The 26,954-nt window shown below is 37.7% G+C and overlaps 1 protein-coding gene across 1 annotated transcript; it reads right to left on the minus strand.

Moving 5' to 3' along the window:
- Window positions 1–2,112: 2,112 nt before the first annotated feature.
- On the minus strand, window positions 2,113–25,856 carry LOC122730446 (transmembrane protease serine 11B-like). Its single transcript, XM_043969573.1, has 9 exons — window positions 25,778–25,856; window positions 20,898–21,013; window positions 20,733–20,800; window positions 16,760–16,920; window positions 15,412–15,450; window positions 10,947–11,136; window positions 4,816–5,075; window positions 2,868–3,010; window positions 2,113–2,271 (listed from the first exon to the last, which is right to left on the minus strand). The coding sequence occupies exons 1-9, from the start codon at window positions 25,854–25,856 to the stop codon at window positions 2,113–2,115; spliced, it is 1,215 nt and encodes a 404-aa protein (XP_043825508.1).
- Window positions 25,857–26,954: the final 1,098 nt, after the last annotated feature.

Here is a 26,954-nt window from a genome sequence, read left to right on the forward strand (position 1 = left end):
TGTTGCCCCCCAGTGTAAGGGTCCAGTCATACCAGTTCACATAAAACTTGCCTCACACAGAATAGTCCAGCTTAGCTAAAGCAATGGGGCAACCTCAGGGACATACAGGAAGGAGCATGTTTCAGGCAAATTGAACTACCTTGACCACCACCACCTTGAACACCATTTTCCCTCAAAGTCTGATGGAGATAGCCCAGGACCCTAAACCCAAGAATAGTAGTGTCCCCAAGAACACAAGACCCGCTTCTAACCTAGCTCCCCACAGACCTTATTTATGGGAGAAATCATTGTGAAGAATGAGCTGACCTTCCTCTTCACTGCCAACAACTACTGATTGACCTATAGGCAGATGAGCATAGGAACAATGGAGTTATAACCCTGGGGAATCACAGGTCTTGTTTCCAGTCCAGCCCTCACAACCATCATCTGGGAAGCAATTCCTATAGAGAAGGGGTCATTCATTCCTGCCAACTAGCAAACAACTAACAGATCATGTAACCCATCCTGACTGAAGGATCAAGGTACCATTGGGAGAAACAGGAAATAGCATGTGCCAGAGGGATTAAATCACCATCACAACCCTCACTACTATTTCCCTCAAACTCTTGTGGAGATAGCCCATTATCTTGAGCCCAAGAGCCTTTGGAATAGCAATGCTTCCAGCTCAGTGCCCAAAGCCATCATCCTGGGAAGCAAGCCTTGTGGAGATATAGTTTGACATCTGCTTCTGTAAATGCTATAAGGACATCTATCAAAGACCCCAAAATGAAAGTCTTTGTAACCAAAGTCTTTGGCACTGTCAAATAATTCAACAGCAGAAATGAATATGATTTTATCAGAGGAAATTACATGAAAGAAAAAACATTAAAATCTGTTTTGCTACTGAACCCTAAGGACCACAGGACCTTTTTAATGTGACTTGCCACTGAAACCTTTCATATTTGTTATGTCCCTCCCCCACATTGGAATGTGAGTTCCTTGAAAATAGGAATTGTCTTGCTTTTCTATTTGAATCCCCAGAACTTAGCACAATGCTTTGTACAGGGTGGTCCAAAAGAAAAGAAGAGGTCTGATGTTTTAATGATTTTTTTGAAAATTATTTTTATTTTTCACCATTTACATGATTTGGCTTTTCACATGTAATGTAAATTCATTTTCTATATATACTGTATATAATGCTATGGCATCATAAATTAAAAACAAAAAAATAAAGGAGTTATTAAATATTCATGACTTCTGACACACCCTGTATGTAGTAAGTGATGAATAAATGTTTTATTCATTCATTTGAGACACTGCATCTCCCATTTCTTACATTTTCAAAACTTTCATTTTCACTGGCTCTCCCCCATGCCTGGAATTCTCTCTTTCCTCACCCTCATCTCTTGTCCAGCCCTGTCAGCTATCACCTTCTTGAAGAAGCCTGTCTCAACTCCCCTTAATGCTATCTTCCCACTAAGATTATCTCCAAATTACCCTATGTTTTATTTGTTTTTTAGTTTTTTGCATGACATATATCTCATTAGATCATGAGATCCTTAAGGGTAGGGGTTCTTTTTTAATTTCTTTGTATTCCCAGTGCTTAGCACATAGTAGGTGCTTGAAAAGTGTTTGTTGATTTATAAAAAGTACCTCCTTTGTGCCAAGCACTGTACTAGGAATCATAGAACCAGAGAGCTTCAGACATACTCCAATAATGTTTTGCTTCTTTTCTAAATCAAGATTAAAACAACCAATTTGAGCCAGTTGTGTGGGTTTGATCTGTGTAAAATAAAATTTAAAAATACAATTGTGAGTAATATTCATTTTGGACCAAAATGCATAACATTAGAAAATTTTGCAAAATAAAAATTTAGACAAAAATATTCACTAGAATTTATCAAATTTTTTTCCTTTTGCTTCAGTTTAATTGAAGAGTGAAACAGGTAAATTCATGGGGATTGTCTGTATTCATATAGAAATATAATATTTGAATAAGCAGTTTTCTCAGCATGCTTTAAAGACAATATTTCAGCCATTATTCAGATGCTAAAGGAATACATATTAAACGTGAATTCTTGATTAGTATTTGTGACTTGCAACAATCCCTGTTATACTCCATAAATTACTTCTTTAGATGCCAGTTTTGTTACCAATCCAGTCCCGGTAGAAAGTCAGTTTAGTATAGACACCTGGCTTGTTGACTTTACCACATCCATCTCCCCAGCTCACTATTCCAATGAGGTACCAGATACCTCTAGTACGTGAAGCTAATGGTCCACCAGAGTCATTCTAAAGGAAGAAAAAAAATGATTATTATGCCATGCCTGTTCATTATTATTCTTTCCTTCCACTCTGATTCTTGTATGTCCATGTATTTACACATAATTTTACCCATTAGAATGTTAGCTCCTTGAGGGTAGGGACTATTTTTGTAGGCATGTGTTTTTACCCTTTGTATCCACAGAAAATTGTAAGAATTTGATAAATGCTTATTGATGAATGGATGGATGGATGGATAGATGGATGGATAGATGGATGGATAGATGGATGGATGGATGGATGGATGGATGGATGGATGGATGGATGGATGGATGGATGGATGGATGGATGCCAAGGAATTCCTTGTTATACTGCATTTCCATGGAGTTGCCTAATCGTCTGAATGTCCAAGCAACACAACAGCACTCATATCCCAATTTAATCTTCAGACTTTCCTTCCTCCTTGAGAACTGCCATACTCATCTGTGAGCCCTCTTCTTTCCCCTCTCTACTTCCCCCATCCCTAATTTCAACTCCCCCTTTATGTGTTATCTTTCCTCATTAGAATACATTTTCCTTGAGGATAGAGATTTTCTTGTTTGCTTGTATTTGCATTTCAGACCTACCTGACAGGCATCAGTTTTTCCATCCATATATCCTGCACAAAGCATGGAATTTTTAATCCTTCCAGAATATGCATGTGGGGCATTGCAGGTATCTGTATTAATGATTAGCACAGTGGTTTGTTGAAGTATCACTGGCCGAGGTCCTAGAAACAGCAAATAATGTTCTTAGTAAGCTACTCTGGATGACATCCAGGAAGTGATGCAAGAACCATAGTTGGATTTTACTACTCTTGATCTATTGTTGGGATGATTTAAATCTTAGATGGTCACCAACATCCCTTCAAGAAGAGATATCATGATGATAATTGGATGAAGAGAGGATTAATTGATCAGGACTGAATGATTTATGATGATAATAAAATATATGGTAGTTTGCTGGGTTATTGTGAAGAAAATTCTTTGTCAGGTATAAGGTACTATATAAATGTTATCTATTACTGTTGTTGCAATAATCAACCTCATGGGTTTATTATAAGGAAATCTCTCTTTAAAGTACTATATAAATGTAGTTTACTATTTTTTAAAATGATGAGCAGGACGCTATCAGAAAAACTTGGAAAGACCTACATGAGGTGATACAAAGTGAAATGTATTGAGTACAAAATAACAGTGATATTGTAGGATTATCTGCTGTGCAGGACTAGGTTATTTTCAGCAATGCAGTGATCCAAGACAACTCTGAAGGACTTATGAAAAATGCAATTCATCTACAGAGAAGGAACTGATGGTGTCTGAATACAGATTGAAGCATATTTTTATGTTAGTTCCTTTATCTGAAGTTTTGGTTTTTTGTCTGTTTTCCTTCACAACCTGGCTAATGTGGAGATGTTTTGCATGACTACTCATGTATAGCTTATATTGAATTGCTTGAGTTTTTGGAAGGGGGGAGAGAGGAAGAGAATTTGGAACACAAAGTTTTTAAAAAATGATGTCAAAATTGGTTTCTACATGTAGTTTGGGAAAATAAAAATTCTAAACATAAAAAAGAAGAGGTATCAAGAAATGGAATCTTTGCTATACTTCCATGTTAGGCCTTTGTTTTACTCCTCACATCTTTGGGTCAGAAATGAACTAGATTCCAAGTGTCCATCAAGGTCTCTAGACCTTAGGGATGATTCAGACCCAGCATGTGTCAAGATTCCCTACCTTATTATCAAATTATCTTAGGCATGGGGTATTTTTAAGAGGAGGAGTTCAGAGACTTCCAGGGGATATGGGAAGGGCAAGTGAGTGATCCTCAAAAGGTATTTGTTGAATCAAGGGCATATTTTCTCTGAACACTCCCTACTGGCAAACTATGTGCCTAAAATTAATGTAATTAAGTAGCACAGCACATACGACCCCCAAGAGAAAGGGAGACTCCCAAGATAAGGGAAACAAACATAAATCTAATATATCTAGTAACACTGGCCATTTTCCCCTTCCCTTCACCTGTGCTGCTTTGCTGGACAAAATAAAAATTACCTCTTTCCTTCTTTCCATTGGTTTGTAAGTTCCTTGGGAACTTTTTTGGTATCCCCACCATGTAGACAATGCCTGACACATTGGTAGACTCTCAATAAAAGCTTGATGACTGGCTAATTCTTTCTTCCAATGCTATCTGACTTCAAAGTGTCATAAGGGCCAATTTTCAAGCACTATCATTGGAGTGCCCTTCTTTGCTTAAATATATTGAGTGACAGGAACTTCAGCATAGACAGGTCATTAATGTTTTCATCAGAACTGCTTCCCATTCCCACAGAGCATATGCTCAGATTTCCAACTTGTGCTAACAGTTAGCTTCCTTAAGTACAAACCCACTGCCTTACTAACTAGTACTTGGAACTGTCCTGCACCAGAAATTGAGAAATAGGAGATACTTTTGGTTTCCCTTACATGACTCAAAATGGTCTTCTTTGCAGCTTGGGCATTTTGCATGAGGCTATTCAATATTCAGTGAAGAACTTACCACCCATAGAAAGTGCTCCCCATCCTGTAACAACGGCCAAGTCACCTGCTGAAATATTCTGTGTAGCTTCAGGAAGACAAATGGCACGAATGTTGCTTGTGAAAGTGACTTCTTCAGCAAGTTGCACCAAAGCAATGTCATTAGTAACCATCTGAGACTGATAATCTTCATGAACAATGATGGTTTTAACATTTCGTTTCGCATAGGGACGATTTACCATATTTCCAAAAGTAACAGTCCAAATTTTGGTGTCATTCTTCCTAAAGACAAAATTTATTTTTGATATCTTCAGTGTCAAGTCAAAGTGGTACTCCCAAAGGTTATTATTTCACAACATTAAGATTCTTTAGGTAACCCATCATGTCCAGTTTTCACAAGAATTTATCTCAATCTCCCTTTCCTGCTCTTTCTCCCACATGCCACACAAAAACTCAATTTGGACCAAAACTCCTGACAAACTGGTATGTTCATTATCCCCATCATTTTGCACTTTTCTACCTCTAATCCAACTTTCCAAGGTGATTTGTCTTTGCAAATTGTGTTTTGCCTTCCTAGAATTTCCTCTATTCTCATTGTATTTTCCCCATCTCCTCTTGAAATCTTACTAGCTCATGAAAGCCTAGTTCAAATCTCATTTCTTCAGTGAAAAAATCTTTGGCTGTTCAAGATGGAAATATCTTTCTTCCCTCTGAACTCCTGGAAAATTTATTGTTTGTGCTATTCATTTTATACAATTGTAAAATATAAGCAAAAATACAATAAAACTTAGATAATGGGGCAGCTAGATGGCGCAGTGGATAGAGCACCGGCCCTGGAGTCAGGAGTACCTGAGTTCAAATCTGGCCTCAGACACTTAACACTTACTAGCTGTGTGACCCTGGGCAAGTCACTTAACCCCAATTGCCTCACTAAAAACAAAACAAAACCTTAGATAATACTGCATTTTAAAACTAAGTTAATGTGAAGTCTGCATGGCTTATTGGATTATGGATTAGTGTCCATCTCCCCATTTCTATTTGCATTTGGCACCACTGGTCTAGAGAACATTATAGTCTTAGGTTAACAAGGGAATACATAAAAACACAGGGCTTCCCAGGTTTGCCTCAGTACCATCAGAAATTCAGGAGATACTTTAAAGCTCACAATTCCTAAAGGATAGATTTGAGGTTATGAATGCTGTTTCTCTGCTGGGCTGAGCTTAAAACTGAGTTTCACTGAACTGAGCTGCACTGGACCAGAGAAGGAATCTTACACTTTATATATTATGTATTGCTGTGAGCTAACTATATTTCTTTTTTTTAATTTATTTTTTCTTTGAAACAAACGTTTATTTTATTTTTTCCAGTACATGTAAGGGTAGTTTTCAACATTCATTTTCATAAGATTTAGAGTTCCAAATTTTTCTCCCTCCCTCCCTTTCCTCTCCCCTCCACAAGACATCAACCAGGTTATATAAGTACAAACCATAAGTGCTCTTTTTATCAGTTTTTTCTATGGGGGTGGATAGTATGCTTCCTCATTAGTCCTTTGGGATTGTCTTGGATCATTGCACTGCTGAGAATAATTAAGTCATTCACAATTGCTCATCCAACAATACTGATGTTACTGTGCACAATGTCCTCCAAGTTCTGCTCACTTCACTATATATCAGTTCATATGAGTCTTTCCAGGTTTTTCTGGGATCATCCTGTTTGTCATTTCCTATAGCATAATAGCATTCCACTACAATCATATACCACACCTTCTTCAGTCATTCCTCAATTGATGGACATTCCCTTGGTTCTTAATTCTTAGCCACCACAAAGAGTTGCTATACATATTTCTGTACAATTATTCCCCCTTTTCTCTTTCTCATGATTACTATTGTTAACTGTTTCCCTTCCATCCTATTCCCTTCTCCATGATATTTACTCTATTATCTATCTTCTTTCACCCTATCCCTCTTCAAAAGGGATTTGCTTCTGTCTGTCCCCTCTCCCAATCTGCCCTCCATTCTTTTGCCCCTCTCTCTTTATCTCCTTCCCCTTCTATTTTCCTGCAGGGTTAGATAGATTATTCCACTCAATTGAGTGTGTATGTTATTCCCTCCTTGAGCCAACTATGATGAGATTGAGATCTTTGAGCCAATTCTGATGAGTGTTAGGCTCATGTACTGCCCAGATTAAATAGATTACTCCACCCAATTGGGTATGTGTGTTAATCCCTCCTTGAGGAAACTCTGATGAGATTAAGGTCTTTGAGCCTATTCTGATGAGTGTAAAATTCATTTACTGCCCTGCTCCTCCCCCATCTCTTCCCCCACTCCATAAGCCCTTTCCTGTTTCTTTCTTGTGGGATTTCACCCCATGCTACCTCTGTCCCTCCCCCTCCTGCAGTGTATCCCCCTCACCCCTCAATTTAACCCTAAAGATGTCATCATGGGGCAGCTAGGTGACACAGTGGACAAAGCATCCACCCTGGACCCAGGGGGATCCCAGCCAAAACCCAGCCTCGGACACAAGACAGTCACCCACTGCCTGACCCTAGGTATGTCCCCCAACTCCAATGTTTTATGGTTCTCTAGGGTCTTGTATTTGAAAGTCAAATTTGCCATTCAGTTCAGGTCTTTTCATCATGAATACCTGAAATTCCTCTTATTCATTGAAATGCCATTTTTTCCTATGAAAGATTATGCAAAGTTTTGCTGGGTAGTTGATTCTTGGTTGTAATCCTAATTCCATTGCCCTCTGGAATATCATATTCAATGCCCTCTGGTCCTTTAATGTAGAAGCTGCTAGATCTTGTGCTATCCTGACTGGGGCTCCACAGTATTTCAATTTTTTCATTTTGACAGCTTGCAATATTTTCTCCTTGACCTGAGAGCTCTGAAATTTGGCTATAATATTCCTAGGAGTTTTCCTTTTGGGATCTCTTTCAGGAGGTGATCAATGGATGCTTTCAATTTCTATTTTACCTTCTGCTTCTAGAATATCAGGGCAATTTTCCCTGACAATTTCTTGGAAGATGATGTCTAAGCTCTTTCCTTGATCATGGTTTTCAGGTAGACCAATAATTTTCAAATTATATCTCCTGGACCTATTTTCCATGTCAGCAGTTTTTTCCAAGAAGATATTTCACATTGCTCTCTACTTTTTAATTCATTTGGACTTGCTTTATTGTGTCTTGGTTTCTCATAAAGTTACTAGCTTCCATTTGTTTAATCCTAATTCTTAGACAATTATGTTCATCAGAGAGCTTTTGTACCTCCTTTTCCATTTGACCATTTTGGCTTTTCAAGCTGTTGACTTTTTTCTCATGTCTTCCCTGTATCGCCCTCATTTCTCTTTCCATTTTTTCCTCTACCTCTCTAACTTTATCTTCAAAGTCCTTTTTGAGAGCCTCTATGGGCTGAGACCAATTCATATTTTTCTTGGAAGCTTTAGATATAGGGGTCCTGATGTTGACATCTTCCTCTGAGGGTGCACCTGGATCTTCCTTATCACTAAAAAACATTCTATGGTCCTCACCTGTCTCTGTCTGCTCATCTTGCCTTTCTTTTACTTGACTTTTGGCTCCTTAAAGTGGGGCACTGTTTCCAGGCTGCACTATCCCAAGCTTCAGAAGGTCCCAAGTGGTATGATTTAAGGAGGAGCAGGTTCTTTACCCACCTAGCCTGTTCCCTTGTCTATAGATGACCCCAGACCAACTTGCTAAACAACCAGCTTTGTGTGTTGTGGCTTTTAGCTCTGATGAGTCTGTGCCCCTCCCTGGACCACTGCTACTCAAGCCTACCTCCTGGTTCTCAGCAGGGGTGAAAAACCCAAGTTCTACCTCAGCACCAGAATAGACCCCTATAATCTCCCCTCTGCCAAGGGCTCAGCCCTCTCGCCAGACTGTGAGCTTAGTTCCAGATGACACTGGTGCTGCAGGTGGTTCAGAGGCTCGGGGGGGGGGGGGCTCTTTCTCTGCCAAGGCCTTCCTGGGACTGGATCTGTGTCAGGGTGACTGTGGGGTTGGGATCCACTCCCGTCTCAGCACAGGAGCTCCCTCCTTCTGACCTTCCAAGCTGTCCTTGGTTAGAAGATGATTTCAGCACATTCTTCTGTGGGTTTTGCTACTCCAGGAATTGTCCTATGGCATTATTTGGATGTTTTTCAGAGCGATCATGTCATGAGTTCAAGAGCTCATTTGCCTTTCCTCTGCCATCTTGGCTCTGAGCTAACTATATTTCACTGACAGTCAAAGCAAGTGGATTAGTGAAGCTACAAGCTATGATATATTTTCAGAAATGATTTCTGTATACACAAATTGCATTGGAGATGCAGTAACCCCATTTAACAGAAACACATGAACTAGAAGAATATAGCCCTAAGAGTGTAGAGACAATAATGTTGTAGGGCAAAAGGGTTAGAGGTTGGTAAGCATAGCAGAATCTACCCCCTAGTGACTGTGGCAGACACTGTGGCAGTGCCACTTGTTGTTTGTCTTTCATTCTTGAAGAGGACCATGATATTAGGATGATGTTTGGACTTGCCCCAAATTGAATTTAAGTGAGGGAGGACTGTGCAAGGTCACCAAGTCCTACTCTCTCCTCCAGAACCATGTAGGTCCAATGGCAAGATAGATATACATTAGGATGACTGGAGATGGTCCCAGATGTTTAATGCAATTGGAGTTAAGTGACTTGCCCAGGGTCACACAGCTATTAAGTGTCTGAGGTGAGATTTAAACTCAGGTCCTCCCAGCTTTGGAACCAGTGCTCCATCCACTTCACCACCTAGCTGCCCCTAATGTCATTGGAAAGGTGAAACCAAGAAATATAGCATCCGTATAGGAATTAGAACTAATAACTACCAATATTGGTTAGGTTGTCCATAGATAAGACAAATTAATAGGGCTTGAATTGGGTCTTTCTTTTTTACTTACTTCAAATGTCTCCTTTCCACTAAAGATACAGGGGTAAGAGCAATCAATTGAGAGTCAAGGGATGTGTGTTCAAATCCTGTCTGCCACTGATTAACCATGTGAACTTTGAGTAATTCACTTCATCTCTCTGGTACTTAATATTTTCATTTGTAAAATCAAGAGGGTGAAGTATGATGATCTTCCAATTCTAAATCTATTATTTCCCTCACTTATGTTTTGGACTAGACTTGAGATTTCATTGCTGTAAGGTACTTCCAATAAGGAAACTTCCTCTACCAATGCAGATTCATGGCCACTCTGCAACTGGTAGCCTTAGAGTGTTGTCTGGGTCAATGAGATGTTAAGCAATTTGTCCAAGGTCAGACAATCAGTGTTTGTCAGAGGTATGGCTTGAACTCAGCTTTTCCTGGCTCCAAGGCTACACCTGGAGAAGTAACCCTGAATTTCATCTATCTCTGGAGATCTACCAATATCTTCTTCAAGTTCCAAAGGCCCATCTGTATATATCCTTAGCTGTACTCATTTTGATCAAGTTGTATACCCCATTAGAATTTAAGCTGTTTGAAGACATGGACTGTTTCTACTTTTTCTTTGCATCCCCAGAGCAAAGCTAAGTGTATGGCATATAATAAGTTCTTAATAAATTCTTTTTGATTGACTATTTGAAGTAAACATTATTCAGATCTACACCTGACATTTGCTGCCATTTAGTCATTTCAGTCCTGTCTGACTCTGTGACTCCATTTGGGATTTTCTTGGCAAAGATACTGGAGTGGTTTTCCATTTCCCTCTCTGACTCATTTTACAAATAAGGAACTGCAGCAAACAGGGTTAAGTGACTTGCCCAGGGTCACACAGCTTGTAAGTGTCTGGAACCAGGTTTGAACTCAGGTAGTCCTGACTCCATACCTGGTGTTCTATCTGCTGTGCCACCCAGCTGTTCTCACCTTGCATTTAGCAATAATTATAAAAGGTCACATTTATATAACACTTTAGAAAACATTTTTTCTAATAAACCTGTGAGTATGCTAGGTAAGTCCTTATATCCCCATATTATAACTAGGTAAACCAGAACTCAGAGATAGTGAATGATTTTCCTTAGCTCAAAAAACTGGTAAGTGATGGTTCAGAACTTGAAACCAAGTCTCATGACTCCAAGTCAAATGCTCTTTAATCTGTACCAGACTGTCTTACTCCTTGCTTTTTACCTCAACTGATGAACTTACATTGCAAAACAATGAGCTGCAGACACCAGCCACTTATTGCTGATCAAGGATGCCCCACAAACGTGTTCACCATTCATTTTTAGACTGGCTTGCCATGGCCATTCTCCTTCTTTAGAAGGCTTTCCATTTACAATTCTGTAGTTTCCTGTGATTAGGTCATCTGACAACAATCTTGGTCGTCTCCCACAACCTGTCAAAAGGAGTTGTCAGTTTATGAACACTATGAAGAGTAGTGAGTCGTTATCCTAATAAACCACTGTTTCCAATTGACTGGAAAAAAGTACCAAATGTGAAAAAGTAAATATAAATAAGTGGTCAAAACTGTATAGTATCTTCTCGGCAGTGCAATAATCCAAAACAATTTCAAAGAACTCGTGCTAGAAAATATTCTCTATATCCAGAAAAAAAGAACTGTGAATTCTGAATACAGATTGAACCATACTGTTTCTACTTTTTGGCTGTTTATTTTGCTTTTTTGAGGTTTTCCCCTTTTGTTCTGGTTCTTCTTTCACAATATGACTAATACAGTAATATGATTAATGTGATTGTACATATATAACCTCCATCAGATTGCTTTCTGTCTTGTGGAGGAGGAAGGGAAGGGAGGGAGGGAGAAAAATTGGGAACTGAAAATTCTATGAAAATAAATGTTGAAAACTATCTTTACATGTAACTGGAAAATAATAAAAATACTTTTATGATAAAAAATAAAAACAGCATAGTAAGTGATTATTTTGATTTCCCTATTTAATAGAATTTTCATCTTCCCCTTTGGTGATCACTAACCTCCTAGGCTCTCTTTTTTCCCCCTTTCTCCATCAAAATCAGTTCACAGGGAACTCATTCACATTAAGGTTTGATCAACCTCACAAGAAGAATTGGTGGACACACTGCATATCGTGGAAACCTTGTGAGGGTTTGAGAGTTTGTGAGAAATAAGGAGAGGAGAGCCATACATAGTTTGAAGTACAGCTTAGACTTTAGGAGAAGAGGTTTCAAAGAGTAGACTACCCTAGTGTGAGATTCTAATAAGAAACTTGAATCATCAGATATGAAAGACTCTCAAGAATGAAATTCTGGTGATATAAACTGACGTGTCCAGTTATTTTTAATGACCTCCCTTAAACGGGGCACCAAGAACTGAACACAATATTTTAGAAGTCATCTGACCAGGAGATAGTACAATGAGTTCATGGATTTCCTTCCTAAGGACACTATGTTTCTATTAATGTAGTCTGAGATTACATTAGCTCTTTTGGATGCCATAACACATTGCTGTCTTGCACTTTTGTAGTATACTATAAAACCCCTGTATGCAATTGTCACTCATTCTGATGAGGAATAATAATAACAGCTTATAGCATTTTAAGGTTTTCAAAGTGCTTTGCATAGAGTTGGATAAGAACACCAGTGTGCCAGCACAGCAAACTAACTCATCGACCACTTCAGACTTACAAAGGACATGTATGAGAGTTGGAAGTAAGGGTACATAGTCAAAGACTCATCCCAAGAATATGATAAAGAAGGCTAAAGCGCAGTATCCATTGAGTTTTGTGATAAATGTTAATAAGGATAAAATTAACTTTTAAAGCTATATTGGGAGCAAGAGGAAGATTGAGGAAAAAGTAGAGCCCTGGCTTAAAGTGGATAGCTAAATGATAACATGATAGAGAGAAAGAAAGACTACCTAATTGCTAATTTGCTTCATTCTTTTGCTAACAAAGATGATCTTTGGATGGGAAAGAATAAAACAAAAATGACTAGCAGGAATTAAAAACAAGAATATATGAGGAGGTTGTAAGGAAAATATGTAGCTCCCCTCAGCGTGTTTAGGTAGCCCCTGACCTGTATGAACCACAGTCAGCACATTGAGGGAACTTTCTGGTAAACTAGCTGATATGATCACTGAACTGTTCACAGGGATGTTCGAGGAATTATGGTGAGAAAGACTGGTGCCTTGTTCCTAGAGACAGACAAATATCCACCCAATTTTCAAATGGGAAATAATTAGATTCTTTAAACAATAGTTCATTGCACTTGGCACTGATTCACAGTAAAGTTTTAGAACATTATTATTGAAAGGCAAGGTCAAGGGTGTAAGTACTTACTATTTGTCAGACACTGTGCTAAGCACAAGTGATAAAAAACAAGCAAAAAGAAATATAGCCCTTGCCACCAAATAGCTTAGATTCCAATGGGGGCAAGATACCATACAAAAGGACAGTGGTTAAACATTTTGAAAGGAAAGAAGTAATTGTGAAGAGCCCACATGCATTCATTACATCATGTCATATGCACTTTATTCCTTTTTTTGGAGGGTGAATAGGATTATTAGTATAGTTGATCAGAGGAATGCTGGTGACATATATTTAGATCCGTGGTTAAAATGGACAAATATGGGCAGGATAATAGTATATTTAAGTGGCTTCTGAATCTATTTACCAGATCCAGAGAGTGTCTAATTTCATCATAAATTGAACTCTCAGTAAAGTTCCTGGAATATAGTAAGCCATTAATAAATGCTGATTAGTTGACTGGTCTCTAAAGCAGAGATTTTTAGTCTTGAATCCATGAGCTTATTTTTAAAAATATTTTGAAAATTTTATTTTAACATAATTGGCTTCTCTTGTAATCACATTTTTTAAAATATGTGTATATAAAAATATCATGAAGGGGCGGCTAGGTGGCACAGTGGATAAAGCACCGGCCCTGGATTCAGGAGAACCTGAGTTCAAATCCGACCTCAGACATTTGACACTTACTAGCTGAGTGACCCTGGGCAAGTCACCTAACACTCATTGCCCTGCCCATTGTCTTCACAAACTGACAAAGAGGGTCTATGATGTAAAAAGAAAAAGGTTAAGAAACTCTGCTTTAGTGTAAACCCTCCCAAATAACTTTTTCTTTGCCCTCTTCTAATCAACATTTTTACCAATGACTTAAACAAAAAAAAGTTATACTTGTCAAGTTTATAATTATGCTAAGCTATGATAGGTGTCTAATATTGTAAATGACAGAACTTGGTTACGAATTTGTCTAAACAGGCTAAAACGGTGAGCTTATAAAAAGAAAATGAACTTGAACAATGATAAATATAAAGTCTTACACATGGACTAAAAAAATCAACTACTTAATTACTAGATAAAGACATAGCTGGAAAATAATAGATGTTGAGAAAAAACAAAAGAGTTAGAATGGAGTCAGCAGTATTTTATGGCAATCAAAAGTGCTAATGTGGTCTTTGACTACAATAATAAAAGTATAGTGTTACAAAGGAGTTGTTGATAGCTCCACTTTCATCTCTCCTGGTCAAAGAGCATCTTGAGTATTACATTCGGTTCTAGGTACCACATTTTCTGGTAGATATTGAAAAGCTGAAGTACATTCAGAGGACTGTGACAAAATTTATGAGGAGAAAACAACCATATCACATGATAGTTGTTTGAATAATGTAGGAAATAAAACAGTGACCTCAAGGGGATGAAAGATTAGCCTAAAATGGGTGTTCATAATTCAAGTCATAATCATTTACATTGTCCTGGAAATTTGTTGTTCTTTCATGTACATTAGTCTTCTCAACTAGAATATATCTTGCTTGAGAAGAGAGAATCTGCATCTCCCACAGCACCTAGTTGATTCAAAATCTTCTCTAGAGATAAAAAAAAGGTGCTATTCATACAGCAGGTACTGTTCATTTGGTTAAAAAAAGAAACTCTAAGAAATATAAAACACTAGGGTCTTTTAACTGATTTTCTCCCTGGGATTTTAACCTCAAACCAACTGCATGTATGCAAATGAGCTATGAAAAGCCACAAATCTTCTAAAAACATTATGTATTAAAAGCCAAATCCATGCTACCTAGACATAAAATCCTAGTTCTTTTTAACTCCAGTGACAGATAGATTGACCAGAAACTTTGCTTCTATAACCTGACTTTTCAAAGTTATTTCTGAGAGCTGATTCTAATTTCATCGTTATTATTTATTACCATCTCTTCCTTTCCCCCACCCCCACCCCCCACTACCACTCCCCCAATCTCGGGCTGCTATGCATTGTTAGAAAAAATTATAAAGCTTCATTGACTGATTCCAACAGAAATGGTTACCATTTAGCCACACTTGGGCTCTTGTTGGTGTTACACATTTTACTACTTTGTGACTCCCTGACACAGTCCCCACAGTTTCAAATATTTTTCATTCTTTTCACTTCCCCAACTCTATTATCAGTCTCTTCCTATTCAAGCCAATGGTTTTGTCTCTTAATGGAGTGTTTTAAGGAAGCAAGCCCCGCTTTCATCCTTTATACAAATGCCCTTGGTGCTTCTACTACAGGAAACATTATGACATAATTCATCATATGCTGCATTTTAATATTTAAGGGGATGGTGGGAGATGCTGTGCTGAATATATCTGTGTGTATATTTTTTACATAAAACATATTTTCATTGTGATATTTCTCAACTTACAGTTGATGAAAAGGTTTTCAGCACCATCTTCACTGATTTCTGAAATAAGAAAAAAGGAAAGCACGAAGCAAGAAGATGATATTTCACCAATATGCTAAAGTTTTTAAGGAATAAAGCCGTAATTAAGATGGGGTAGCTATGGTTTTTCTTTTGGCAGTTACCGCCAGTGGGAAGGTATATATACTTTCTCCTCATAATGGGCTGGAGAACAGTGTCCCCAAGCCTTGAAAGTCTTATGTTGGCCTTCCCATTTTAGGGAGTTGGGGGAAATGTGGGTCAGGACACAACACGGTCACACCAAAACTGAGGAAGGTAAGAAATATAGACTATTCTCTCTCTCTAAGCATTACTCAAAGTCAGATCCATGGCCTCCTTGGACTTCCTGACTCTTTACTCTTCACCCCACTGCCTCTTCCAACCCTTTGTTCAATCAGATTTTCCTTAGATGCCAAAATTTTTAGTTATGACTCTGATTAGTATCTCAATGTATTTTTGGAGCCAAATTACAAGAAGACATCCAGAGATATCAATAAATACTATTTAAACATGGTACACTACCCTCTTACAACTTGTTACCCAATAGGAATTCATAATAATCCTTTGATTTGGTATATGTCAACATTTACAATGTGTAAACTAATCTAATTTACTCTTTAGGGACCTCTTCCAGTCCTTTTGCTTCCAAGAAATGGCAACCCTCACTACCATTGAAATAAGCATATTCCTCCCCACCCCCCAAAAAAACATCCCTTTCAAACCCAGAATCTACTTACTACCAGCAAAGCTGAAGGTAGAGGGGCAGCTAGGTGGCACAGTGGATAAAGCACCGGCCCTGGAGTCAGGAGGACCTGAGTTTAAATCCCACCTCAGACACTTAACTCTTACTAGCTATGTGACCCTGGGCAAGTCACTTAACCCCAATTGCCTTACAAAAAACAAAAATAAAAACAAAAACCCTGAAGGGGGGAGAGAAGATGCTACATGTGAAGTGAAATGGCTAAACTGTCCATCTTCCAACAAATAATCCTTACTTACTTTTTACATTTGCATACCCTTTCTTTGCCCATTCACAAAGTCCTCTATACTGTTGATTGCTTCAGGTCCCCAAACCCATCCTCTTTGCACTTCCTTCTGACAAGCAACAGCATAAGATTTCAGGAACTGCATTTTTTTCTTAATAAATTCCTTAAATTAAGTTTGCTTTCAGTCATCCAGAAAATTAAGCATTAGCAATAAATTAGATATCACAAAAAGTGTTTTGCAACTCTAAATGTACTATATAAATTCTAGTTAGATTATTATTATTATTATTATTATTATTATTATTATTATTATATAAATTAAATACCCATAATCTTAAGAGAAGAGGGGTTGGTGGTCAAGGAATTTTTGTTGTCCTCTAGCATCTGATGTAAGATACTTTCAATTTTTCTCCTCATATAATTCCTCTTAGCAAGAACAAACTTAAACGCCAGCCAGATTTTAGCCATTACACCATTGGTCTCAGCACTAGAAACAATAAGAATAGTTCAGTATATTAGTAACCGCCCTTATTGTAATCACAAAATCTTTTATCAGCTCTAGATTTATAACAAAACAAAAAAAAATGTACTCTTTCCATGCACAATATACAATTGGCTTTACCAAGTTTCTAAGCAGTTGACTAATGTGGTATATGAAAGGAAATATGGTCCAGGACTAGAGTCAAATGTAAACATCGCAAATAAATGAATTTAAATTAGGGGGCCAGGCAGTGGGCTGGCAAAAATCAATGAGTAGTAATGTTGGAATTTGCACTAAAACCTCAATTAAGCAGAATCCATTTAACTAGCACCCTCAATGATATTTTTTCTCCTGACTTTCAGCATGTCACAAAATGATTCAAATAGCTACTAATAAAAGCTGACTGGGCAGCTAGGTGGCACACTGGATAGAGCACTGGCCCTGAATTCAGGAGGACCTGAGTTCAAATTTGGCCTCAGACACTTGACACTTACTAGCTGTGTGACCCTGGGCAAGTCACTTAACCCCAATTGCCTTAGCAAAAAAAAAAAAAAAAAAAGCTGTTTGTTTGATTGTATTCAAAGTAATAACATCAAAGACAGGGGCAGCTAGGTGTTACAGTGGATAGAATGCTGGGCCTAGAGCCAGGAAGACTCATCTTTGTAAATTCAAATCTGGTTTGAGACAATTATGAACTGTGTAACCCTGGGCAAGTCATTTAACCCTGTTCACCTCAGTTCCTCATCTGTAAAATTAACTAGAGAAGGAAATGGAAAACCACTCCAGAGTCTTTGCCAAGAAAACCCTAAATGGGGTCACAAGAGTTGTACATGACTGAACAACAACAATATCAAAGACATGCGAAAGGGGTCAATAGCTATACTACCTAATCTACTCCTCTATTTATGGCACTGAATAAAAGAATTTGTTAACAGGTATAACTGAGTCATTGCAAAGAACCTCAATCATCAGAGGGAAAAAAGAGTATACTCTTAAATAATAATTAAATAAATGATTTAAAAAATTTTTTCATTCAGACCTATGATTTCATTGATGTGTAAAACTCCTGGTGAGGAAACTTCATTTACCAGCACAAAATGTCACCTGATCTCCAGCTTAGAGTGTTATTTGTTCTGCGAGCTTAGATAACTTAGCCAGGATTTCAGAGCCAGTATGTGTCAGAGAGCACTTAAACCAATTCTTCCTGCCTCTGAGGCCAGGCCATATTGCCTCTGTATTCTTCTTATTAAGGACATCCTTACTGTGATAAAATAATGGGACTTGTCAGACACCCAGGAGCCCCACCTGAAGATTGATTTGGAATTGATTGAATTGGGTGAGACTGAGAGACTGAGAACCTACTTAAGGATAATTAAATCGGGACCACACCTGGATGGCCCTGAGTAGGGTGTTGTTCTCAGAAGCTGAATCTATTAAGGTTGATTAAATCAAGACCACACATGGCCAATGCTGCATAGAGTGTGTTCTCAGAGGCTGTGGACTACGACATCAACAGGAGACCACTCTCAACCAATCAACTTGAAGAACCTCCCATTTTGGGGGAGGAAGACAGGAAGTAGGAAGCTGAGGCTGTGTGACTGGATCTTCCTCTTTTGGGTTGAGACATCAGCTTGGCGGGAAAACTTCAAGTGGGCTGCTAGGAAAGCTTGGATTTCCATGCTATAAGGAATCTGTCCTCAATCTTTCTCTCTCTTCACTATCTTATAATATATCTTTTAATAAATCCTTAAAAGCCTAAACTCTTGCTGAATTTATCAGTGATTTTAGCCAGTTTCCCCTCAAAAGTGGGGGGGGGAGCAGATTAGAACCCACATTTAGATTTTTAAACAACATATTACTTAGGCCTTAAATTGTTATTTTAGAAATTTTACATAAAAAGAATTGGGGGTGGGTGAAGGATTTAATAATCAACTCTCTTAAGTGTAACATACAGTTTCTCAATCATCATAGTAAATAAGGGCTTTGGTATAATTCAGAATATTCCCAGAACTGGGAATCTTAGGCCAAAGAGCTGCCAATTGACATATTTGGATTAGTTTAAACCTGAGCAACCTATTCTGACTCACCACTATCGAAGTGGGTCAATTTTTTTGTTTTATAAAATAGAAAATCCTCTTGTGGGGAGTGAATAGTTCCTAGCCTTCATTTCCAGGGATCCCCTATTTTAAAATCCATTTAAAGTTGCTACTGGGTATTTAGCTATTCTCTCCACAAATACTGGAAATCAATGGCATATGGGCTATCCAAAGCAATCAGTTATATAAAAGTAGAATGAGTGCCTTGTAAGGTAAGTGGTTCCCCATCATCATAGGTCTTCAGACAGAGACTAGACAATAACTTTTTTTTTTTTTTACAGGGCAATGGGGGTTAAGTGACTTGCCCAGGGTCACACAGCTAGTAAGTGTCAAGTGTCTGAGGCTGGATTTGAACTCAGGTACTCCTGAATCCAGGGCCGGTGCTTTATCCACTGCGCCACCTAGCCGCCCCGACAATAACTTTTAAGGTGTGTTAAATTAGTATTACCATTTAGATATAAGAAAATGGTGACTGAGATCCCCTTTGACCTAAAATGTTGTGATTCTGTTCTTCTGAGTCTAAAGGATGGAGCTGTTATTATGATTTGGGGGATATTATAGCTTAGGGGACCCAGGATAATGTTGAATGATCCTGATTTTTATATAATGGGAACTATTCTAATTTATCATAGTGTTAGCTTATTTGTCTTTTAATAGGGCAAGTAATGTTAGGTATCTAGTTAGCTAAGGTTATCACATCTCTGGACTCAAGGACTCATTCTGGGTTAAGGGCCATGAAACTTAAAAAGTCCTCAAGCTTTGAGTTGGGAAATTTAGAGAGGATTTAAATATTAGTAAAGAATGAAAGATGAAAGATGAAAGAATCCTGGGACCAAAGGTTAAGTTTCCTGGAACAATTCTAAGATGAAAATTGTTCTCTTCTGAAACCTGGGAAAATTGTTTAATGTTAATGAAGCCCAAGGTCCAGGGCTTCCTATGTAGTTGAACAGTAAAAGGATCTATGACTTCATTAGTTTAAGAAATCCCTGCTTGGAAACTCTCTCTGCCATCACAGATTACAACTAGTCTATTACTTTGTAGATGAGGATAGGAAGTTGCTTAAGGAACAAAGTAGTAAAATTACTTGCTCAGGTTCACTCAGCTAAACATTAATATCATGCCTTCCCAATCATTCTATGGTGACTCTGGCATCCTTTCAACAGAGGCATGATGGTTCAATTTGCTCATATATTTTTTTTCTTTTTTTCTTTTTCTCTTTCTTTCTTTCTTTCTTTCTTTCTTTCTTTCTTTCTTTCTTTCTTTCTTTCTTTCTTTCTTTCTTTCTTTCTTTCTTTCTTTCTTTCTTTCTTTCTTTCTTTTGCGGGGCAATGGGGGTTAAGTGATTTGCCCAGAGTCACACAGTTAGTAAGTGTCAAGTGTTTGAGGTTGGATTTAAACTCAGGTCCTCCTGAATCCAGGACTGGTGCTTTATCCACTGTGCCACCTAACTTCCCCCAGCTCATATATTTCTACCATTCACTTAGCTAATGCTCTCCTGCACACAAAGGGCCTGGTGATACTATATTTCTGAAGAGTATTGTTTGATTTTTCCCAAAAGGATCTTCAAGTATAGGGTCGATTGTAAAGTGTTAGCTTCTCATTTTGCCTTAACATGGTAAGTAGTGAGTTCCCCTCCACTTCAAGCAACATGACCACTTATTGGAAATGTTCTCTTCCAAATCAAAGAATCTATATGTCTAGTTATTGAAAGAAATGACTTACGATAGACTGATGACTTGTGAGCGAATATACTCTCTGGATATGCTAGAATTATGAAATGTATCGGATATCTGTTAAAAGAAAAAAAGGCAATAAGTAAATTGTCTCAGTATACTCACATTTCCAGGAATGCTAGAATGAAGTAGGAATAGGCTGGTTCTGACTTACCAGGTCCTCTATTTTTTTAATCAGAGCTTCGCTTTCCTGTGAAGCTCTTTTCCCACATGCATAACTGTCTGAGACACCAGAGACATGAAAGGTACCTTGGTAATGGTGGGTCCTTTCTGTAAGAAAAAGAAATCTTCAGAAAAACATACAGGTCCATATTCCTAGCATCAAACAATAATATCTAGAATCATAGATTTATAGCTAGAAGGCATCTTTGGGGTTAGCTTATTCAAGTCCCTCATTTTACAGATTAGGAAACTGAGACCCACAAAAGTAGATAACCTGGGTCACACAGATAGTAAGTGGCAATCAATATTTTAACCTAGGTCTTCTGACTCCAGATAAAAACTTAGAAGTCATTTTTTGGACAAGCAAAAGATAAAGCTGATTTATGTTATTATTGCCTAGAGCAACTTTTGAGAAGTTACTCCAGTTACTTCTCAGTTACTTCCAGTAAAAAACTGGAAATTAATTCATGTGGACCACTTCATTGGGGTTACTTACCCAAATTATCCTAGCCTACTGACCATACAACTTTATACTATCATGTAAGCAAGGATATATGAGTAACTTTTCCTGCATCCCTCTCTTCTTTGGGGAAGCATCCCCATCTTTCCAGTGAAACACCACCACCACCCCACCCCCGACATATATTGTTCAATGCCACAGAAGCATTTTTCCTGCACTTCTTTGTTCAGAGGCTTTATACTGTACCTTCAGTATACTACTACCAAGCTCTACTGCATCCTGATTCTCATGCAAAAAGTACCCAATATCTAGTTCAACCACCTTATCCATAGTCATGTAAGAAAGGTTTGGGGGAGTGGGTGTGTGTGTGAGTGCTGTTTGTGGCTTTATCTATGTAACTTATGTGTATATTGGTCTGTCTAGAGGTGGCTCACAGGGAAACAAAAATAGATATTTCTAGAGTCTCCTTTTCCCAGTCTGATTCCAAGTGAGACTGATTCTTTCTGAGAGGGCAAGCAGGAGGTTTGGGCCAAAAAGTGGACACTCTGATCTCCTCAGAGAGAAGAGGTATGGAGTTATATCCATCTGCTTCCTTATCTATTGCTAGTCTAGGGGATATATATGTATGTATGTGTGTGTATATATATATATACATATATATATATATATGTATGTATGTATTAGATTCAAGCTGTATTTCTCATCATTATCCCTTAATAGGAAAGGAAGACCTCATGCTTGGATATATATCCAGGGTTTGACCTGCTTCCCACAAGATGCCATTTTCACAATGTACAGACGTAGCAAATAGTAACTAAATCCATTTATGAGACCACATAGCAGACAATATACAAAGTAAATAAGCTCTCACTTTGGGAGTGAAATAATTCAGTTTATCCAAGAAAGTGTCTCAGATCTCACCCAAGTGGAAATTCTATTGTAACAATCTGGGAATGGGAATGTGATAGGGATTTCTAGCACCTCTACATGTCAGCTTCTTCCCAGAGCCTTTTTCTCCCTTCAAGAACCTGAAAAGAACTAGGAAAGATGGGTTTTCTCTCACAAAGCTGGAAGCTTAAAGACTGGAAGGAATAAAAGATCTCTTCTCTCTAGTTCTTATCAATTTCCTGCCTCATACAAACATGGAACATTAAGTAACCAATCTCCACCCATAAGGAGAGTCTCATGCAAGTGGTTATTTGAGCCAAGGGTTACATTAGTATCTAATGTGAAAGAAAAAGATGCTATGTTGAGATACAAATATTTTTTAAATGTCACAGTCCTATCCTTATGAAATTTACATTGGGGGAGAGAATTACACAGCCAGTCAAAAAGCATGTATTAAGCACCTCCCATGTGGCAGGCACTGTGCTAAGTACTAGGGATATGACAAAAAGTAGAAGACAAAAGAATATACAATATAAGGAAGAGTGTGATGGTGCAAAAGAGAGAATAAAACAAGTGAACAAGGAAAAATTGAAGAAAACAAAATTATTTTCAGCTGAGGGAGGGGGATTAGCCCCAGCTGCCTGGTAATATCTGAGCTGGCCTTTGAATGGGGAGGTGGAAGTTTTCTAAAGATAGAGGTAAGGAGAAAATGCATTACAGCCATGAATATCTCAAGACAGGAAGGTATAGAACAAGATCAGGGAACATCTATTAAGTAGTATGAAGGGGGAAATTATTTCTGTGAAATAAGGTGATGGTTTTAGGAAAAAAATATTGAGATAATGGAAAATGGATTTAGTGTTCCTTAAAGTACCTTGGGGTAATATGGCATAGTGAGGCAGCATAGTATTACAAAAAGAGTAATGGATTGGGAGTTAAGGCACTTTAATTTGAATCTTGGCTCAACTATTTGCTATTTTCATGAACTTAGATAAGTCACTTAAGTACTCTAGGCCTCAGTTTCCTCATTCATAAAAATTATATTTGACTACATAAGCCATGGATCTATAAAGTCTGGGACATTTTTAAAAGTGGCCTTCAGGAAATTATACCTTGACCTTTTACCAATCCATTAATTGTGAGATTTTCAAATTGTGACAATTGTAATTCAAATTGTGGGAATTCTTTTAATAGTAGTGATATGTCTTTTAGTAACCCTCCAATTATACTGCACAATACACATATCCATGAATCAACATGTGTATACATAAACATTGAGAAGCAGCATAATGCAGTAGAAATAATGATGAATTTTAAGTCAGAGAATCTGTGTGACCTTGGAGAAGTCATTTAACTTCTGAGCCCGAGTTCTATATTCTGTAAAATAAGGGACTTGGATTAGATGACCTTGAAGGTCATTTTCAGCTCTAAATCTGTGATTCTAAGCAGAGTTGTGCTGGAGTCAACTCATATTGGCTCCAAAGAGCCAATTGTTAAATTTTCAGTGTGAGCATTTACACCACAAGAAGTGGCAAAAGCTATAAATCAGGGCTTGATTTCTTGTTTTGTTGAATGTTTAAACTTAAGAAAGTGATGGGGAAAATGTTAATAATGCAGGTTAAACAAACAAAAAAAATGTCATGCATTTTAAGAGAGGTGGTTATTAAACATTTACCAGGATAGTCTTGAGGGAGATGGAAAGGAGAGAGAGAGAGAGCTAGAGAGCGAGAGAGCGAGAGAGAGAGAGAGGCAGAGAGGCAGAGAGCGAGAGAGAGAGGCAGAGAGGCAGAGAGGCAGAGAGGCAGAGAGGCAGAGAGGCAGAGAGGCAGAGGCTTTGGTCTGGTAGAAATATCACAGAGCAAATTGTTTGTTTTTTTTTTCCAAACAAATACTTAAAATAACTGAAAGAAGGGCAACAGAGTAGTAGGACAATTTTCCCCCTATAACCAACTCAGTTCAACTGATTTAACTTTGAGCTGTACAAAGTTAGCCATACACACACATACACACACACACATATATACATATACACATATACACATATATACATACATACACACACACTATACTCACACACACACACACACACACACACACACACACACACATATATATATATATATATATATGAGCAAAGTAGGCAGTAGGCTATATGGGGTAATACTGAAAGGTCTGCTCCCTCCCCCCAAAGTATCCTCTTCCCTATCTCCTTTTATGCATACAGTCACAATACCTATAATTCTCCCCTTTAGAGTCCTCTCTTTAGGTTATGATGTATCTCCATAATGTCACTATTACAATGGAAATACATTACCTTGTGAGTAACCTTGTCAACTATTAATATCCACAAACATCTTAATGGCTTTGAATTTCAGCTTTGCTTTAGTTTAGTTGAAGAGTAGAATGAAAGACAGAAGGGGTAGATAAATTTTGTTTGTAGGGAGTCATCAAGTCAACAAGCATTTATTAAGTGCCTATTATGTGTCACACACTGTGCTCAGGGTTAGAGGGAGAAAAAATAAGGATTGTAGGATACCCTTAGATGGAGAATACTGGACTTCTGAGTCTGAAAGTGGAAGGACAATAAGGACAAGGAGAAAGTGCTAAAAGGAAAAGTAAAGTGAATATCAAAAAAAAATTCCCTTTACTGGGGAATGCTACCTAGAACGAGGCCCATGGGTAAGTTATGAGGGTGATTATGTTCTTATTGTAAGATCATAGATTTAGAGCTTATAGGGACATTTGAGGATATCCAGTTCGGCCTCCTTTTATCCATGAGAAAATGAGAGATTAGATAATTAGTCCAAGACCATGCAAGTGCCAGGGCTGAAATTCAAATTCAAATCTCTGATTCCAAATCTGACTCACTTTCCATGTACCATGTTGCCCTTCTTATCACAAACTAAACACAAAACTATTTACAAGAGAGAAAAACAAGAAGAAAGCAAGGCAAAATCTGTATGGTAGTTAACAAGAAGTTGAAAAGTGAATCAGAGTTGAAGAATATTGTTGTGTACTCATTTTGGTTATCTGATGTTAGAAGAACCATTTTTTTTGGATAATACATTGCTATTGGGACCTTCAGCTCAACAACTCCACAGTTAGGAATGACAAATCTGAGATATAAGGGGCTAGGGAATAAGCTGATCACATTTTCTGTCATATTAGGTAAAGGGTATATAAAATAGGGCCACTATTGACTATTTCATGTTCTCATTACAATCTTGGTCAGTCCATTCCTTTCAAAAACTCATCCTTCCATACCTACCTACAATCACATAGTTGTCTAGCCTATTAGTGATGTTGTTTTATAACATAAACCAGAAAAATAGTAGCTGAGTCAATTAATCTTGCCAACCCTGGCTGTTGTTTTTTCAATGGTGAAAATATTGTTATGAAATAAATATTGTACACAACAAAATAATTTTTCCAGAGCATAACTAACTTTATAAGAATACATGATAATTTAAAAAGTAGTAGAGTTGTCACAAATTTTAAAAAGTTAAAACATAAACAACACTGACCAATTGCCAAAAAGTGAACAAGGAGACCAATGGTTACTCCTAAGATAGCCAGAATTCCAAATGAGATAAGGGCAATCATCCATAATGGTAGGGATGTCCTCTGTGAAGCTCTACCTATACTGTGAAAGAAAAAGAAAAGAAATCAGATAAATAATCAGGCTATTCCTCTGTTATTTTTCTAGCTAGATAACTGGAACACTGGACTTGAAGTCAGGGAGAGCTAAATTCAAATCTTATCTCAAATGTTTATTAGCTGTGTGACCCTGAGCTCACTTAGTCATTGTGTGCCTCAATTTTCTCATCTGTAAAATGAGGGGATTAGGTTTAGCCCCTAAGATCCCATCCAGCTGTAAATTTATGATTCCATGATCTTTACATAATACAAAAAATATACAAAGAAGTCTTATTGTTCAGTGATTTTAGTCATGTCTGACTCTTTGGGACCCTATTTGGGGTTTTCTTGGCAATGATACTGGAGTGGTCTGCCATTTCTTTCTCCAGCTATTGTACAGATGAGGAAACTGAGTTGAAGAGGGTTAAAGTGACTTGCCCAGATCATACAGCTAATAGGTGTCTTAGTCTGAATTTGAGCCACCTAGCTGCCCCTTACAATGTAGTCGCAACTGTGTTAAATTGGACAAAAATTAAAAGCCTCAACTAAATATATTAAAAAGGGATGGCATTCAGAAAATATGAAAGTGGAAATAGCTTTAGTTTTATCAATATAATATCAAAACATCATTGTCAATGGATTCAATTCAATAAACATTTCGCAACAAAACCAGTTAATTCAGTGAGAGAAATTGTAAACATTGGTTGTTCAGTATTATGTAGACGAAGCCTTAGAGATTATCATAGCCAGCCTTACTCTAGTGTTTGCAAAATTTAAGACTATGATTATTTCATAGTTTTTAATGGAAATATGCCTGATGTCATGGTAGCAGCTGTGTGGAGGAAATGATATAACAGATGTTTTTTTTAAAAAAATTAATATACTATTTTCTTTTTTCCACTTGAAATTTTTAAACATTTTTTAAAACGTTTTGAGTTCCAAATACTATCCCTCTCTCCTCCCTCCTCTTCTCCCTCTCTGAGATGGTGAGTAATCTGAGATAGTTTATGCATGTGCAATCATGTTAAACATTTTTATATTAGCCATTTTATACAAGAAGATTAA

Source organism: Dromiciops gliroides, chromosome 6 (assembly GCF_019393635.1).
Source record: "Dromiciops gliroides isolate mDroGli1 chromosome 6, mDroGli1.pri, whole genome shotgun sequence".
NCBI classification, from domain to species: Eukaryota; Metazoa; Chordata; class Mammalia; order Microbiotheria; family Microbiotheriidae; genus Dromiciops; species Dromiciops gliroides.